The sequence below is a fragment of the Carassius carassius genome, chromosome 36 (assembly GCF_963082965.1).
Source record: "Carassius carassius chromosome 36, fCarCar2.1, whole genome shotgun sequence".
NCBI classification, from domain to species: domain Eukaryota; kingdom Metazoa; phylum Chordata; class Actinopteri; order Cypriniformes; family Cyprinidae; genus Carassius; species Carassius carassius.
The window spans coordinates 16232108-16251425 of record NC_081790.1 but is presented as its reverse complement, the minus strand read 5'-3'; the positions used below and the strand labels follow the sequence as shown (position 1 = coordinate 16251425).

The following is a 19318-nucleotide window of genomic DNA, read 5'->3' as shown; positions in this document are numbered from 1 at the left end:
TACTTGGAAAGGTTTCGGTTGTATTTTACACTGTAACACAGAAATTCTGATTTTAAAATATTAGAATAAATGCTAATATAAAACTACATTATATATTAATGTTAATTATTATTATTTTAATAAATATATTTTAAAAGAAATATAATTTGCTTTTTCTATTACTCTTTTATTTGTCTAGTATTTGTTTGAAAATTACAATTCAAAGTAACTCTTTTCTATTTGAATGGTTTGAATTTTCAGCATCAGTGACCCATGATTTACTTCAGCAATCATTCTAATATGCGGATTTGCTACTCATTTCTTTAATTATCAATGTTGAAAACATTTGAGCTGCTTAATAATTTTGTATAATAGTTTTTTTTTCTGAATTCTTTGGTGAATCGAAGGTTCAAAATAATTAATATTTGAAATCTCAAGTGTTCAAAGCAAAATCGCTAAGTTTCCTCCACTTATTTTTTTTAATATTAATTACTATATTCATAATCACAATATAGCCATTTTTATTTTATCTTTGTTATTAAAAATAAGAAGAGATGCAACAACAACAACAACAACAAAAAAAACAGTAGAACAAATAAGACAGAAACAAATAGCCCTATTGCAATTTTTCATTTTACATCTAAACAAAAGCATTCAAGTAAGGAAAACAAATAATCAAATGTATTTAAATCACTTCCGTGTGTTTATTACTAATAAATTGATTATTAAAACTACAAAATCAGTTCAATCAAAAGCAGCAATCTTTTCTTTTAGATCTATTGTTAGATTAACATTAATGAGACAGACAGCCTATATAGTAAGTCCTACTCTGCTGCACAGATCTGATGTAATAATACACATCAGATGTTTTTCCCCAGATGGTAACTTAAGACATAACAGATTATGTTTGTGTAAATAACTTACTTAAATACTGTTATTCTGTGTAGTACAGTATGTGTATATTTATTGGGATTGCTGGCTGGCTGAAGTGCCGTTATTTGCACAATTCATATATCAGTCAGCAGCAGCGTGAGAAGTGAGCAGAGAAAAAGGTACTCTTCTCAGAAAATGTACGAATAAAGATCATTTTAGATGTTTAATCAGTATTTGGAGGGTTTGTTTGCTAGATGAGGACTTAATGAGAAGATTTTTCTGATAACTTAAAATTTGACCAAAATCAACATTTTCCACTTTTTTCTTTTTTTAGCTTAAAATTAGACTGCGCGCATTCCAACTCATTTTCCTGGCGCAGGTCATAATTCTCAAATAGTATTTAACACAGCCTGGAATATTCTCACACATGATTATTTTCATTTGGTGTTAGAAATAACAGCATGCTATACTTCTTATCACCTTGCTGTTATTGAGTATGGCGAGTTTCTGAATATCAAATAGGTTTCATTGACATGTAAATGTATAACTTACAGAAAGTTCAGAACAAGCCATTTTGCAGCCTAGTTTGCGAAGTGTTTATTACTTTTATTGGTTATAATTAGCTTCATTCCACATAGGAGAAAAGTTAAAATTCTGAAAGCAACAGTGTGTTTTCATAGTATGTTGACATTATCCCTGTACAAATTTTTTATATTATTTTTAGATAATATTATTTTATTAGTAAATGTGAATCATTTTTACTGATCTGCAAAGTTGGAAATTTGATTGCCTCGAGAACTGTCAAAACCTGTGATAGACAAACAAGCAACGTGTCTCATTGAGGGAAAAGGTGAGAATCTCCTGATGAATCTATTTTTCACCAGCACTGACACTGATTATTCTTGGTTCGTAGTGAATATTAATATTGCTTTTAATGTTATGGTAAAGTAATTGAGCTTTGGGGGTTCCCTAAAGAAAAATATTTGGGCAACACCATAATAAGCGTGTTCATACGCGACAGCTCGGCCACATTTAAGCCATTTTGGCTTGCACAGCTTACGCTCTGTTAGCCGTGGGCTGTGTGGTTGCTGTGGAGTGGGAACAGTATATCTAGTGCATCCATCATGCACACACCCACAGTCCGGGCCTGGGAGAAATGGTATTTTAGTATCAGTATCAGACCCACTGCAGGTGCCTGATGAATGAACCCTCTGTGACGCTGGCTCTCCTCATCCCTCTTCCGGCACTCTTAGCATTAGCAGTGATCTGCTCAGACTGATTATGAATAGGTCTGCCCTGGCACTTAGCAATTGCCGTTCCCAACGTGAGATGGATAGAATGTCTTCCACAGGTCAATGGCGAGATGTTGCCTCAGTTGACGGAGAAATCCGGCCATGTTAAGGAAAAGACAGGCATCGTTTTTCTCCTCAGGCACTAGCCGCACTGCAGTGCAGTTATGTCTTGGTTAGTTTAGCTAGCGAGCGCGTGGGCCACTGTGGACAAGGCCATTACGGAGATGATTGCGGTTGTTTGGCTGTGCGGCAGACAGGGTTGTTTTTGTCACCTCGCCGCAATGTCAGTGGGCTGGATGATGACAACGGAGACAGGTTGTTCAATCTGCTGCTCCTCTGCTGGGCTGAACTGGACTACTGCCGGTCCGAAGCTGGCCCTCAGCTCCACCTCCACCTGATTTACACATCACTGGACCCGGCTGCAGGCTGAACCTGGCTGACAGACCCGCCACCCACAGTCCTTGGCCGTCCACCCCCTACTTCCACTTACATAAAAACACAAACTGAGTGAGTTTGAGTTTGAATCAGGTGCGGGCTGGTAATAGCGTCATATCGACTGCTGACTCGCTTGCTTTATTGGACAGAAACCATACATTCAGACCTCAGATATGACGGTTGCATCAGATGTGAATCATCTTGAACTGAGAGATTATAAATCGGACTAACATTCATCATAGTAATGAAATTAAATAAGCCCTTTTCCAAATGTTCTCATATGATATGGAGGACCATCTCTATACTAATGCCCACAGTTCTGGAATTGAAAACTTCACTCTAAATGTATGTATTTGAATTGCACATAAAATTTCTATCCATTTGGGTTATACAGTTTTAACATGAACTTAATGCAATGCATATTTTTTGGTCATACATAATTGAAACCGGTAAGAAACATGTACCATTTGAATTCATTTGATTTTATTTAAATAATAATGTTTTCAAAATGCATTTATTCAAATTGAGGTTGCACTTTATTTTACAGTATGTCTACTTATATGTACTTATAGTGTATTTATCTAAGAAAGTTCTGGTAATACACGGCGTAGGGTTAGGTTCAGGGATAGTACCTAGTTATTACATAGTTCATAGTTCATAGTATGTACAGTACATGAGAAACAGGACTGTAAAATAAAGTGCTACCTAGATTGCTTGGAGTCAGCATAAATTGTGAAAACAAAGTACATTGGTTCAGTTAAACCGTTTGAATGGTTGTAAATGGTTAAAATGTATTAGATCAAAACACATGGATTTATTGATAATATAAACCTGGTCCCGGTTCCCCGACTCTTAGCACGCTAAGAAGACCTCGAAATATATATCTTACCAAAGTTGTTTATGTTCCTAAGTGTGTTCCCCGAAGTGTCCCTTAGGAAGCTTCTTAGCACACTGCCTCTTATGTCCGACATTACAAGAGCGCTGTCCCGAGTGAAGGTGCTGAATTAGTTGCCAACGATTGCTCAGGAATCGATTTTCCTCTTCAAGCGAAGTTGCATTACAGCGTTAAGAAAGACAACACGTTCTATGCAAATGAAACATTCCTCAAATTATTCCACTAAAATTAATTTTAACATAGTTTAAGTTATCAGTAAAATATAGACTATAAATTAAATTATCAAATGGTCAGTAATATGTTCACACGATATGTTGTGACGGTTAGACGAACCGGGTATCCCTTGCTAATCATCCACCCTCCTCATCCCGTTGTGCCACTTGTGCTGCTTCTTGACATGGGTTTTACGACTTCTAAAAATTATGTAATACACTTTTATATTAATGGAAAGGTACTTTACAATCAGAATTGAATGGCAAGCAGCTGCAGTTACTTCTGTTTAGTGCGGTATTGATTGCCATTGGTTAATATTTTCAATAAAAAGCTATCTATCTACAATGAACAGAAAGAAAGAGAGTTAGATACAGAATGTGGTGGGGAAGCAACGTAAAAAAGGGCACCAAGCTTCTCGTCAGAGGAACTTGAAGTTTTGCTGGACCTTGCCACCAGGTCAGAGATCACACCCCTATGGTCCACTATAACCTGCACGTTTATGGCCGCGTATCCCTTACGCGATATGTACGCCTGATCAATTACTGAGGGATTGGCGATAGGAATGAGTGTGCCATCCACCAGGATGTAATCCCCGGCATGGCGCAGAAGGGCGTTGGTGACAGTGTGGACGCACCTCCACACCGAGGTCTTGATTAGGCAGTAGTCCTCTCCCACGACCTTGATGAAGCTCTCTGTAGCAAAAAAAACGTAGCGCTGCAAGCAGCTGGACTTCAGGGCTTAAAACAAAATTCCACCACGTTAGCCTGGCAAGCGCAGGTCTGAGAAGGTCCAGCAGCTCCATAATGTGTTGTCTTGGGAGGCAAATTATTTTTTTAATATAGCCATGTCAGGCAAAATGTCAAAAGGGCTTAAGTTTTGCCGAATAAAAAAATTGACATGGACTAAACGGCTCCGTGTCCGGCTCCGTCTTTGATTTAATTAAGGACACGTTGGATCACTGCCATAGTTGGTCACTTACTGGACACCGCCATGCTTACCCATTTATAGATCTTAGCCATTTAGAGCCAAATTGTTTGCCAGATTTTAATAATCAAAAGTGATTGCCAATTCGCTTTAATTACATTACGAAATAGGCTAATTACCACCATATTAGTTCTGATACCACATAAAGTCAACTTCATAAATAGGCCTTTATCCATTGCAAACATATTTTATTATGAGTCTTAAAATGTCCATAACATAAAATCATTGTTGAGCCACAACATTGTCAACATTCCATAGTTTGACTTGTACTGCGCTGCGGTGATTTCTAAAGACTGCTGCACAGTGGTGGTGAGTAGCGTCTTGAGCTCAAACAACGCTAAAAGAGAGCTTACGAATGGTCCAGACCAACCTTACGAAAGTGTGACTTACAGAAGATATACTTTGCGTACGAACGTGTCTGGAATCATGCCATAACGTTAAGAGAGAGGTTAAGGAATAGGTTAAGAACTACTTAACCTATGGTGGGGGGTGTAGGGACAGGAGACAAAGGCCTCCTGTAACGAATCGATGCATTTTTGTAAGAAAAATATCCATATTCAAAACATAACAATAACTTTAATCTAGCTTGCGCCCATGATTGTAAAATGGAAGCAGTTCCAGGGGAATGACGTATGAGGTCAGCGTTTTGCAAAAACCAACATTTGAAAACAGGAGCAAAAAACCAACCAACCAACGTTTGTTAACAGGAGCAAAGGAAGCAGTTTCCTTACATTAGCAAAGGAAAACCAGTCTCCTCTTGGCTTATATCGAAATCCTCCAACATTCTTCTTTACAAATTCTCGTTTTGTACTTCTAATTAGTAACATTTGTGTTGTTTTGATCTCTCCACTGCGTGTCTGCATGCGTCACTTTTGAGAGGCTCTGACCTCATATGTGATTCCCCCTGAACTGCTTCGTTAACAACTTTGAGCGCAAGCTAGATTAAAGTGATTATTAAGTTTTGAATATGGACATTCTTCTTAGAGAAATGCATCGATTCACTATAGGAGGCCTTTGTTCACTCCCTGGAACCGTGTGAGTCACTTTTTTTAATGGATGAGCTTTTTATTAAACTTCTCATGGACTGATGGAGTGCAACACCTGCTAAGTTGCATCAAACAGCTTGAAAGATCAAAGACCATTTTTTAAATAACTCTAACTGAATTCTTCTGAAAGAAGAAAGTCATATACACTTAGGATGACTTCAGGGTAATTTATGGGTTAATTTAGATTTTTGGCTGAACTAACCTATTAAGCTCTTTACTGACAAATAAGCATCATATGAAGTTTATACATTTGTTAAAATTGTGCCATCCAAATGGATGAAAGTTTTATCTACAATTAAAATGCATTAATCTAAATGAAACTTAAATGCTCAAAAACACTAGGGATAGGACTACAGATTTCTCTATTAGATTCTTATTCACAAGTCCTCGATTCAGAATGATTTTGATTCACTTCTGATATATTTATATACAGTATATTTATTTTAGTATATTTTTTTATTTTGCTGACATATACATTATTTGCATATCAATCTCTGCTAATGCTGTAAACTGTACATTGTTTTGTTTATAATTATTCCAAGCAATGACTTAACAATTCATTAAAATAACTGGCTCATTAGAGTCATTTGATTGTGAATTACACTATACTGTTTGTGTTTTTTATTGTTGATTCACGAAAAGCAACGGGTTCATTGTAGTCGTTTGAACATGAAACGAACTGTACACGTTGTGTGTCTTTTTTACTTTCAGCCCGCAAGGACAACTCATTAGAAAGACTTTTTGCCATTATCTCACGGTTCACTGCCTTTTTATTGAATCCCATTCAATACACACTGCAAGCTCACATTCACAACCCAGGTAAACTACTTTTATATTGGATTATATGTGATTTATTACTTTATTACTTTACTACATGTTGGATATCTTCATAAACTGAATCATTATCATATAGCACATAGCTCCGCCTCTCTGGATCTACACAGTCCAGCTTCTTTCACGACCCTACATGACTGCTTTCATTTCATTTTGATCAGTATTTTTATTTAAAATAAAAGTCTCCACGGGCTGTCAGCATTAATCCTGCTGTGTCTGTCATAAATTAAAAAGCAGTGTAATATTAAACTAATTTTCTTTGTCATGCCGAAGACCTTGGTCATTTTCTATTACAAATGATTCATCTTTCCCTCGGTGAGTATTTGTAGTCCCAGGGTATAACATTATGCAGTGTTTTATGCATTTAATTGTAGAGTCTATACTTGACTACACGGTCCAGCATTTGCTCTTTTCCATATATATCATCCGACTCTTTGAAGAAGTTTTGGTCTACAGAAGCAGCACAAATCAGTGGACTTTATCTGACAGCGAGATCATCTTTCTGTGCAGCAGTATGATGTGCTCTTATAAACAGTGTGGAGAGTTTAAGAGTGAGTCTGGCTCTATCTTGGCTCAGCACCTGCCTTTGGCTGGTTTCAGATGCCTTCTTGAATTACTAAATGTTCCACATGAAAAGATTTAATCTCTCACCTCTAAGCGGATTCATTTAAGTAATTTGCTTATTAGATAATTCCAGGGGCTTTTCAGCAGTATTTGTGATCCATAGCTGTTAATTCAAATAATCAAGGAAAAGAAGAATTCAATTCACTGCCAATTGACTGTAACCTGCAACCACTCGATAAACATGCCATCTCAAAATCTGGCATTGCTTGTTTTGTTTTTTGTTTTTAACCCAAAATAATTCAGATGATGTAACACATCAATACTACATGGTTCCATTACCACACCTACGAACGAGTCCGTGCACCCACCATAAAGCTTCCTCTCAAGCGTAACTTTTGACAACGGCAATAGGACTGATCCTGCCTATATCCATAAAATTGGCTCAGTTATTTCAAGCTTAATCACATCAAGGGGTAAACGATGAGACGCCGCTTGCATATAGTATATAAACCTCCTCCCCCCTCAACCTAAGAGGATTATACAGCATCTGATAAGGCCGACGATGACAGTACTACCCTGGGTTATGAGCTCAGGATGTGACTGGCATAAGCAGACGATGTTTAGGGCTCTGGGGATTCAGATTTTTTTTCTAATTTAAGGAAATTACTTTTATTTTGATGTTGCTCTTGTTAGGCTTAACATTGTTCCAGTGAGGAAGCTTTGTGTATGTTTTGATGGGCATGTTATGATATGTCGTTCAGCATTGTTTGGTTGATTTAATCCAAAAGAAAGCATACAAATAATTTATATTTTGACAACCTATATTTAATTTGACATTTGGGTGGGTATGATTTTTTGGTGTTTTTGAAAGAAGTATTTTATGCTCACCAAGGCTGCATTTCATAACAAATATAAGTAAAAACAGTAATATTGTGAATGAAATATTATTGAAATTTGAATATATTTTCAAATGTAATTTATTGTTGTGATGGCAAAGCTGAATTTTCAGCATCCGTTGCACCAGTCTTCAGTGTTGTGATTAATATAACTCAATGTTTTTCTGATTTTTTTTTTATGAGTAGAAAGTTTAAAAGAACAGCGTTTATTTAAAAAAAATGTTTGTGTGTTTACGGTCACTTTTGATCACTTTAACATGTATAAAAGTGTTATTCTTACTAAAGCTAATTCTAATTGACTCAAGAAATGTATTCAATATGAATTAGGCTGATGATGAGTTGAAATAAAAATCAATATAATCTTTTGAAAAAATATTGTAGTATCGTGCTAAAGCGCACATTCTATCAGCTGCAGGTCTGGCGCCTCCATACACCACATACATTCACTTCAGCGTTAACTCATCGGTAGAGTTACTCTCACAGGACACTGCAGTTATTTGCAATCACAAAAGTACATTATTTGCATGTGCTTTAAAGCCTTGATGGTTAAATGTTTAATTCGCACGCTGGTCTGACATGCGCTTTTTCATGCGGGCACAAAAAAGCCGGTCATACAGCATCTGATTACTGTACTAAGTTATCTTTTGCGCTAATACATTAAAAACATACAATGTTTACATAAAGACTCAGTTGATTATGTCTCAAATGAAAGTAAACAGTTGATATTTAAAACGGATATGTGCTTGTATATTAATAAAAGCAACAAAACACAAAGAGAAAAATTACTCACTATTCTTGACTGAAGAGCTTTAATACAGTTGCTTTAGAAATCAGTGTTTAATTTTTATACTTTTTTATTCCTATTATACATGAAAATAAAGCACTTTATTTTATTTGTATATTATGCATATTTGTGATGTGTATATTTGTTCTTATTTTTTAAAAACAGATAAAATAATGACAAAGATTTGAAAACTTGACTTGACCTACAACCTAAGACAGAACAGTTTGAACAGAATTCAAATCCTCGTTTTCATACTTGTCAAATTAAATATTGTCTACTAGGTTCCTTCACCAAAATCCAAAGAAATCCATTGTGACTGGTGTCTTGCTTGTTAAATGCTTCAGCGGAGATGGTCCTTTAACATTGTGCCCTCAGATGTATCTGTCTAATGTTGGCTCTGAGAACAAGTGTGAGCTGTCCTAATTGAAATTAAAGCCTACTGCTGCTGGAGTGGATCCCACCCTGCCAAAGGGCTGGCTTTTGCACAGGTGGGCCTTTACAGTTCACATAATGGGAAGAAGTATTTCTGTCACAGATGGTTGGGTTCATTTCTAGTGGCACCTGGCCCCTAGACACACAAACACACACACACATAGTCCCACCTACCTATGTACATGCGCATGCTCGTACGGTCTACTTGCCCTTCTTGTGGCACCCACCATGAATGATGAGTCTCCTGGTGCACTGACACCATGTGGGCAGGCCTGCAGAACACATGGACAGCAGCATGCTGCTTCTCACACACTCTTGACTGTATACTCCACAGGCAGATGAGGAACCAAGTTTGCCTCGCTTGGCCAAGTGCTGATGGTTTCTTGTGCTACTTCCCTGTTTTGCAGTGCTGGGCTCACATTCGAAGTCATCTGTTTTCTATAAGCAGGTTTTTTTTTTTCAGATCATTACGCACTGAGGTTAATGTTTGTCAGAATTGCCATTAAATAACTCTGTTTGCTAGAGTTTTAAAAGCTAAATAAAAAATCTAAAACCTTGCAGCGACCTCTAGCATCCCCACCATAATGGAGTCCCATGATTTGGTGTGTCTACATACAGGCAATACATAATTGTATCGAGTAACGACTTAAAAATTCTGTCATTAATTACTCACCCTCATGTCGTTCTAAAACCCGAAAGACCTTCGGAACACAAATTAAGAAATTTTTGATGAATTCTGAGACAAATTGTTGAATAAAATCATTTTTGTTTTCTTTGATTACAAAAAGTAATCTCATTGCTTCATAAAATTATGGTTGAACCTCTGATGTCACATGAATTATTTACTAATGTCCTTGATATGTTTCTGGATCTTGATCATGGTAATTACGTACATGGCTGTTTGAGAGGGTCAGAGAGCTCAAAAATATCTTAATTTGTGTTCCAAAGCTGAACAGAGGTCTTACGGGTGTGGAACGAAATTAGGGTGAGTAATTATGACAGAATTTTCTTTTCTTTTTTTTTTTTTGAGTGAACTATCCCTTTAATGTCACCTTTGATCAATGTAATGTAACCCTACTAAATTAAAGTATTAATTTATTTAGAAAAAATAAAAATAAAATTTCTTTCTTGCCAAACTTCTGGATAGTAGTGTAAACAGCTCTATTCTATTCTATTCTATTCTATTCTATTCTATTCTATTCTATTCTATTCTGTATTTTATATTACCTTAAGGGAGAATTTCATTTTCTTTGGATCTCATATCTTTTATACCATATATTTGCTCTTTAACGTGCCAGGATCCAGATCCCATTGGTTTAATGTTGTTTGCTTTAATATACTCTCAGCAGACATGAGCAGAGCTGGCTCAGGCAGAATTTGTTCTGATAAGCCAGAATCCACGAGTAGATGGCACTCGCGCCATTTCCTGAGTTCTTAATACCTTCCCCTTATCTTTTGTGCTGCAGACAAAAGAAAAATATAGTCTGCGTTTTCATAAATCAGGACATAATATCAGATTTTTGAATAGAAGCCTTTGTAATGGCAGAAATCTCAAACACAAACTTACCTCGGACAGATTAAAAGGCAAAGCAATCTTCTTAACCTGTCAAATGATCCTTGCACCGCAGTAGTTTTGGATGAGTGCGTTTAGGTGCAGCCAAGCGTATATTCACACTGGGCTTCTTCCCTTCCCCTAAAGAGCAATGTGAGGTGCTGTCTCTTTAAGTTGAGTTAAATCCAGCAGATATCTCAACCGCGGGCCATTAGTTCCAGAGGAGGCAGGCATTATGAGTAATTATACCAAAACTGCCATTATTAATCCGGCCTCGTCTTCCCCGGGGGCCACTGCACAAATGTCTTGGGTGGAAATGCTCAGGAGACAGGAAAGTGCAGATGATGACTCTCTTCCTGTTGTTTATCCCAACACACTCATTAAACTGTTGGTTTTTATCACGAATTACACAATATTAAGGAATAAATTTGATTTTTCAATGGCGTCTGATATCGATCCTTCCGACCAACAGGGAATGTTACAATAGGCTAGTCATTATTTTGTCAGCAAAAACAAAACAAAAAAGCTGTTCTAATGTGGGCGACAGCGTTTATAGGTGAACTGAGTCATTTCTGTGCTGCTATTTTAAGGAAATGGAATTGTAAAAAAAAATTATGTTTTTAAGCAGGTTTTCACAAACATTCCCTTCCTCTTCCATTGTTAGGGCAAATAAAAATAGACCTGTCCCAAAAGGGATAGGTTCAAATGAACACGTTCTTTAGTATTTTAGACTTCTTCTACAACAGAAGATTTTTATACAAATGATGATTTAGATGTATTTTAGTAAAGCTTCTCAAAAGTATACAGAAGTATGTTACATACCGTATTTTTCGGACTATAAGTCACACCTGAGTATAAGTCGCATCAGTCCAAAAATACATCATGATGAGGAAAAAAACATATATAAGTCGCACTGGACTATAAGTCGCATTTATTTAACATTACCGTCTACAGCCGCGAGAGGGCGCTCTATGTCTTCAGTGTAGACCACAGGAGCACTGAGCAGCATAGAGCACCCTCTCGCGGCTGTAGACGGTAATGTTAAATAAATTAAAAATAAATAAATAAATAAATTTCTATTGGTTCATATCTCTTGGTTCATTTCTCTCGGTTCATGTCAAATTAATTTTGATAAATAAGTCGCACCTGACTATAAGTCGCAGGACTAGCCAAACTATGAAAAAGTGTGACTTATAATCCGGAAAATACGGTAATTATAAAAATTATTAGTTACATTAATATTGTCATTTTTTTAAACATCCTTTGTATATTTAAAGTACACCACAAGTGCACATTCAATGCAGTCAAGCACATTTCCTTTTTAAAAGGGTTTTAAAACCTGTGTGACTTTGTCTGTAAAAAAAAGAAGCAATGTTTCAATGTTTTGTCTACAGATTAAAACTCAAACCTGTCGGACACTACTTTTTGAGTTTCTCAGGTTAAAAAGGAAGAAAGTCACACAGGTTTGGACAACCTGGTCTCATGACGAAAACATATCTCTGGGAACTTTTTCATAAGACGCAAAATTCGTGCCGCCATGTACGTTTGTGAAATGTCCACTGGGTGGTGCTAAAAGAGTTTTTTCTGGAACAGATGAACGTATATATGGTACATTTTATGTGACATTGTTCTTGTAGGTGTCACAACAGTTGAAATGTCCGTTGAGTGGCGCTATAAATCTTTTGCTCTGTGACATTTTAAAATAGTGTGCCATCTGCTCTACATGTGATGTAAAAATGCAATCGCAAGAATGCCGTTTTAGCATCTGTCTGCTCTTTCATCGTGAGTATGTTTTTGACAGGATTCGTACTAAAGGATTCGGCATCATAAGTCCAAATCCATGCCGACTGAGCGACCAAGCAAGCTTTTTACGTCCAGAAAGTGAAACATATGGAGCTATAATTATAACTGTGCATGAAAACATTTACAAGTGCTTGATGTTTTACCACCTCTAGTGTTCATTCTGTTGGAAACTGCTGTGATATTACTTATTGGTACATATTTCGCATCTGGCAAAAAAGTTCCCAAAGGTTCGTTTTTTTCATAAGACCAGGTAGGGTATGAATCAGGATAAGAGTAAGTAAATGATGAAACAACTGTTATTTTTGAGTTAACTTTCCCTTTAACATTTTCCCATAACAATATATAGCGAATAAATGTGTGGATAAAAGCTGACTAGACTAGGCTGTGTTGTTTATTCCTTCATGTAAATTTTCTGCTAACAGCAGTGTGCTCTGATACCATAAGTGTTTCGGGTTCTGAAGCCAAAACAATGGACATGATTGGTGTTTAGCCTCCTCGTGAGTACCTTTATCACATGCACTGCATGTAGCCTTAACCCTCTGACTCTGAGTAGGCCTGCGTGCTGTGTGAAGAGAAGATGGCCAACAGCTAAGACTGCCTGGTGGCAGATGGTTAAACTCAGGGACGCCTTGCACCCAGAAGCGCGTGCGGTCCAGATAGCATCGTCTCTTATCATGCTGAGCAACCCCAGGGTTGGCAAATTGATTAATACCAGCCTTTCATCTCAGAGAACCCTCATGAAGATATCATCGCCGCTGAGGAGAAAGTCCCTAATCCACCAGACTGACAATAGATGACACCTCTTATGAATTACAGGCGCCCTAATTCCACTTCAACCTTCACCATCATTAGTCTTTGAGGTTATCTGGGTCTAATTATGCAACCGGAGCCGCAGGTGTCTCTCTCTACCTCTGGACAGAAAATGGCGGCTACCATCATTGATTATTTTTCGACGCTGCATCCCAGATCCTTCAGTATGGATGTTTTTCCACATCTTGAAAGAGCGTCACCTGATCTCAAGGTTATCTCCTGTGTATCTCGGTCTGCAGAGAAATGAAAATCGATTACAGTGGAATGGGCGTCTCTTGGCCTGCCCCGGGGCTAAATCTCAACGAGCAGGCCTCTGTGTTCATTTGAATGGAGTTGACAGTGTAGCTACAGTGTAGCTAACTGTGGCCGTTAGCAGCGTCCGACATAGTGGATTTACAGACTTGGCTGCTGTTTGCAGTGACACAGAGTTGACCCCTCCTCTTCTCCATTCTGTTCAATCAACCCAGCTCATTGTCGGCACCGGCCCCCTTCGCTCCTTCCCTGTGTCTGAATAATGGCCTGCTTCTCCCCTCCTGTCACCATGAAAGGTGGCTCTGGCTCTTTGCTGTTTGCCCTTTTTTTCCACACACGTCCTTTCAACCGGCAAGGCAATCCCAACTGAGATCTCTATCCTGGGTGATTTATCTGAAGTATGAAGCATAGATTCAGTTCATCTCTCTCTCTCTTTCTCTCTCTCTCTCTCTCTCTCTATCGCTTTTTCTCACACATTTTGATGGAACGATCATCATTTGTTGTGTCTATACATTTTTACTGATCAAAAACCATTAAGGATCCAACTGCTCGACGAGCACAGTTTTCTTTGGAGCACTGAAAGATGTCCTATTGAAACAAAATTTGTGTTGGGATATATTTTAATGCATAGCCATGACATATTTGCAACCGATAATTGCTAACTTACCATGTAGCATAGTTTAACCAGTTGGTATCATGCTGAGGCAAGAGACCTCCATTAATTCTTACCATTATACCAAGCGGGTATCTACATGCTGTGTTGCAATTGATTACCAATTTGTTGTTTCTTTTTTCACTTAATCTCTTTATGTTCGTTGGCAATTACATTAGCAATTCAGCTGACTAAATCAGCTCAAACGTGCATGTTAAACTAGCCTTTTTTACAAACATTTGTGTGTATATATATATATATATATATATATATATATATATATATATATACACACACACACACACACATACATAGTATAAAAAGTAAAATATTTAAAATACATTTGTCTCAGACTTTAAAAATACAAGTTTATGACACCAAAAGTACAATTACAGGGTATTTTTATTAAGTACATAAATATGTAAATGTATTTGTGGTATACTTGGCATGAAATAAATATATTTTTAAAATAGATTTTAGTATATTTATTTTTTCAGTAGGTTACTGAAAGTAATTTTTGTTTGTAGACTGGCTCAAATTTTATATTAACTGAAAGTCACAAACCGATAAGTTTTTATCTCATTGGACTTAGACACACATAAATGAATATGAATATCTGTCTAACCCTTTATAATTAATACATGATTCTGTATGAATAAACACACCTTTAATAGAACAATCTAAAACAATGAACATAAAATGGAACCATTTAGAAAATGTGAGAGAAAAACAGCAGCAGGCATTTGCCGTCAAATTTTGTCTCATACTAAATTATTCATCAAGATCGGGAACCAACTACTGCTATCCGGGTTGCAGGGGGGTGGGTTGCATCTGGCACCAGCGAGACATTTCAGATTTCCTAAGCATGATTTCCACATTGGCTGACAAAGCTGTCTATCTTTGACACTTTCACATACAATTGCAGGAATAAACAGCATTTTCTATTTCTAGTCTCATTGGTCAAGTTCTGCAGTCTGGGGCTGGTGTGTTTTCAGAGGCTGTGGTGAGCATGCACAGCACCCTTAAATTGTATCCCTGGCTGCGTGTGTGCCGCCCAACTGATTCTTTTTTCTTCTCCATCTTTTGGCTTCTTCATGTGTCTGCATGTGTGCTTTTGCACTACAATCGTCTGCTCCCTGTGCACCCCTCCCCTCTCTTTCTCTCTTTTCCTCAGATACACACTGCACCGCTCTCCTCTCCTTCTCTCTCCCTCTCCCTCTCCCTCTCTCTCTCTATCCCCATCTCTGTAGCAGTTTCTGGTTGAGCATCCAGAAGGAGAACCGTGTGTCCTGCACCTTGCGCTTGCGGCAAGCAACGCTTATTTTTTCTGAGGGTTTTTTTCTCAGCCTTTTGCTGTCAGTCTCATCAATCCCAGAAGAAGAACTATCGAGGATCGCGAGGAGCCTAATTTAATTAGCATGCATTTCACCACAGCGGTGTACGTACGGATTTTGGTCGTCCACACTTAGGCTGCAAGGGGCATTTTGCTGGTAACACTGTCAGACTAAGCACATTAGCAAGTGAATGCTTCTCGGAAAGGGGGAGGGAAAATAGAAAAGAGGGATAAAATGCAGCGCTAATCGATACAGTGTCCGCGTCTGAGGCACAGACAACAATCCAAGAGAGTGATCCAGGATGCTGCTGGAAAACTGATCCAGCTCCATTCCAGGTCTTCCACTTCGAGAGGGAACGCACAGCAGAGAAGCTCCGCGGTGCATCTGCAGCCAACGCGTCAGGAGTCACAGCCAGCTTTATTTATTTATTTGCAGCTTTTCTCTTCTACCATGCTGCAGCAGAAGTCTCCCTTTCTCTCCGTCTGCGAAAAGGAAACGTAAGCACTTCATTACGCCCGGGTCAGTCTCATCCTATCTGTTTCCTCCTTTCTCGGTTTTCTGTCATCTTTTAATCGGCATTAGAATAATCCATTAGCCGCCGGGATGTCTCTTATCTCCTCTTGCGCGATAGAGGAGCTGCCCTCTGAGGGAGAGTGGTCTAAATAGCACGTAAGCCGTACCTGAGGCTGGGAACTCGAAGGGAGACACCTCCCGGCACCTCTTCCACCTGGAGCGTTTCACCCCTCATCAATTAAGCCACGAAATCTGCATCAAGAAATATTGATCCTCGCGGCCGTGATTAGAACGCTTTTGGGAGTAGCAGCGCAGATTATTATCGACTCAATTGAGCCTGCCCTCCTCCTCTTCGCAGACAAGCTCCCTTGTTTGGTTTTCTTTCTTTTTTGATAGTCTCCAAGCGTGAAAGCTAGGAGGAACTGCCCAGTTGGTTTTTCCCCCCCTTTGGATTTTTGAAGCTGGACTTGAAAGGAATTTCTTCTTTTTGAGGATTTTATCATCTTTGGAAACCTATTGTGAAAGCCTCTGGGCTTTGGGTAGCATTTTTTTCTTCTGCATTGTTTACTTGACCCGTGGATAATGATTGACATAGGCAACCCTCTCTGAGATGTACTCTTTCCAACGGGTGGGACAAATGGGGTGTGAAAGGGCCTACGCCGGATCTTCTTGCCCCAGACTGGAGATGGTGCTTCTGGGCTGGGAGTGTGGTGGAGGCAGCTGGCTGGGCCTCGGCTCTTGGTGGAGATTGGCATTATCTCTGGCCTTGTTGGCCTCGATGCCGGACAGAACGGCCAGTGCCCGTGTGTCTTCCAGCCTGAGCACCACACATCATGTCCATCACTTCCATAACAAGCATGGTACTGTACCCATCGCCATCAATAGGATGCCCTTCCTCACAAGAGGAGGCCACGGTAAGCCCTCATTCTTTCCACTTTATCGAATGGACTGCTCAGACCCAATGAGTCTAGAAAGCTTTGATTTGATTAAGGAGAGTTATTACACTGGAAAGCAGGCTGTTAATGCAACACCCTGATATGTGCGTGCATGCCCCGAGTTTTACTTGGTACGTCATGTGTATGCTTTGATCTGTGCCTTAATAGATCACATGGGGAGTACCCTTGTGCTCTTTGCACTTACTGCAGATCTAGAGGAGAGATGGGTTTGTTAAATAAAAGTGTTAACCAGATGTGCTCCTTTTCATGTCCAGCCACACCACTATTCCTTGCCAGGCATCTTTTTTGACTCCTGTGTCAATCAAAGATTGTGTGCTGCATTGACAACCTTTCTTCCTGCTGAGCTCTAGCATATGTTGAGTGTTCAGTGAGCTTGTCATATTACAGCGATAATCCTCAAAGTCGAAGAGCTGCCCTTTAGTATCCTGGTAGAGTTTCTAGTTGCTTAAGCATATTTATTTTTCTGGTGTTTGGATTGTGATCCAGGTCTTGAATCCTCTACAATAGGTACAATAGAGTTTTTGTTGTGATTTATTTGATTCATGGTCTTCAACCTTTTGTTGAAATGCAAAATTGTAATAATACAAATATTTATTGGGCACCAAATCAGCAGAAAAAATCATGCAGTAATAGCTGCAGAAAATTAAACTTTGCCTTCATAAAAATAAATTACATAAAAAATCACTTATTTTAAATGTTAATAAGATGTCAAAGTATTACTGTTTTTACACTGCAAATAATTAGGCTTTTACACACTGCTCAGTTTCTTTATATATATATATATATATATATATATATATATATATATATATATATATATACATACATATATATATATATATATATATATATATATATATATATATATATATATATATATATATATATATATATATATATATATATATGTATATATATATATTTCTCAGTGTTGTCACATTTGCATGAACTCAAAGCAGACCATGTGCATCTGCTTTACTGCTGCAAACAGAAAAACAGAGCTGGTGATTGTTCAAGTCATATGATTTTCATCAGTGGATCAATTAACTTTTATCAATAAATATTTTAACAAAAGAAATGGTAAATATGGATTTAACTGCTAAAAGAACAAAACTCCACCAGTTCCATTCCAGTTTATAGACTTTCAACTCCACTTTCACATAAGAAACTGAAAAAAGCACAAATGTCAGGGCATGACAAAACTTCTCCAGGCCCCCAAAATACCCTTAGACTCCAGAGGGTTAAATTCCATGTTAATGAATTTCAACATTTTAACTTAGCTTTGCTTTTATTTTAGCCTTCTCACATTCGGAGAACAAACATGGTTGTAACCAACCAGATGACTTTCATTTTCATGTAGTAGTTGATCAGTAAAGCAGTCATGCATTGTTTTGTTTTCTGAGTGCTGGATGCATTTATGGCTGCTGGACACTTAGTGGAAGAGGGAAGCAACGAGAGTGGGGACATTGGATAGCCACAATCAATGTGTCACCTCCCACACAAAGCGAAGTTATAGTAGCTGAGCTTTCCATCTGAAGAGTCTGGGAGGACAGTGTTAAATGATCCTTTTAAACAGAGAGGGTTAGAGGAATCAGTCCTTCATCCCCAATGACAAGTAGTTCAACGGGGGAATGTGATCCCGCACAGTAATGGGATCATCAAGGCAACTGTTAGCAGAATCATGGCCTTTTCAGAGTTTTTCATTACAACTGGTATTGTCAGTCCGATTCACTGCTTCCGTCTCGACATTAATCTCACCTGCCCTCCCATCCGTCTGCCGCAAAATATGCAATGAATTTTCAGCGTCCTTATCACATGGAAACAGGGCTGGCAATCCTGATGGAGCCGAGGTGGAGCCGACATGTCATGAATTACATCACCGCTCTTGTAAGGCATCTTCACAACCATTACCGGAGTCTCACAGCTGAATGTGGTTGTCAGAGTGTCCAACCCTGATGCAGCGACAGCTGATAAAGTACAAAACTGACAGATCAATTTGAAGACTGTATGACTCAGCAGCACTTTTAAATTCTGCTTCAATATTCAAAACAGATGTGCATTTCAGCTCTTTCCAGTATTTTGTTTGTATTTTGAGTTCAGATGCATATGAATTTTACACCCACAATGCATTTTATAAGTTTACAGTGAACAATATGACTTCCTAATGAGCTGGATTTCCATACATTCCTAAAACATCTCCAGCAAGCTGGAAACCTACA

General features: G+C 38.2%; 1 protein-coding gene across 19 annotated transcripts in view; it reads left to right on the top strand.

The window, feature by feature from the left end:
* The window catches only part of nrxn2a (neurexin 2a), a 372119-nt gene that overhangs the window by 239138 nt on the left and 113663 nt on the right, over positions 1 to 19318 (top strand). For 4 of the 19 annotated variants that reach the window (XM_059526526.1, XM_059526524.1, XM_059526525.1 and 1 more), the window contains exon 1: positions 15547 to 17057. The exons of the other annotated variants lie outside the window; for them this stretch is intronic. In XM_059526526.1, the coding sequence (XP_059382509.1) occupies positions 16754 to 17057 (304 nt within the window). In that variant the 5' untranslated portion in view covers positions 15547 to 16753. Of the gene's footprint in view, positions 1 to 15546; positions 17058 to 19318 lie in introns of those variants that run through there. 19 annotated transcript variants of the gene reach the window in all.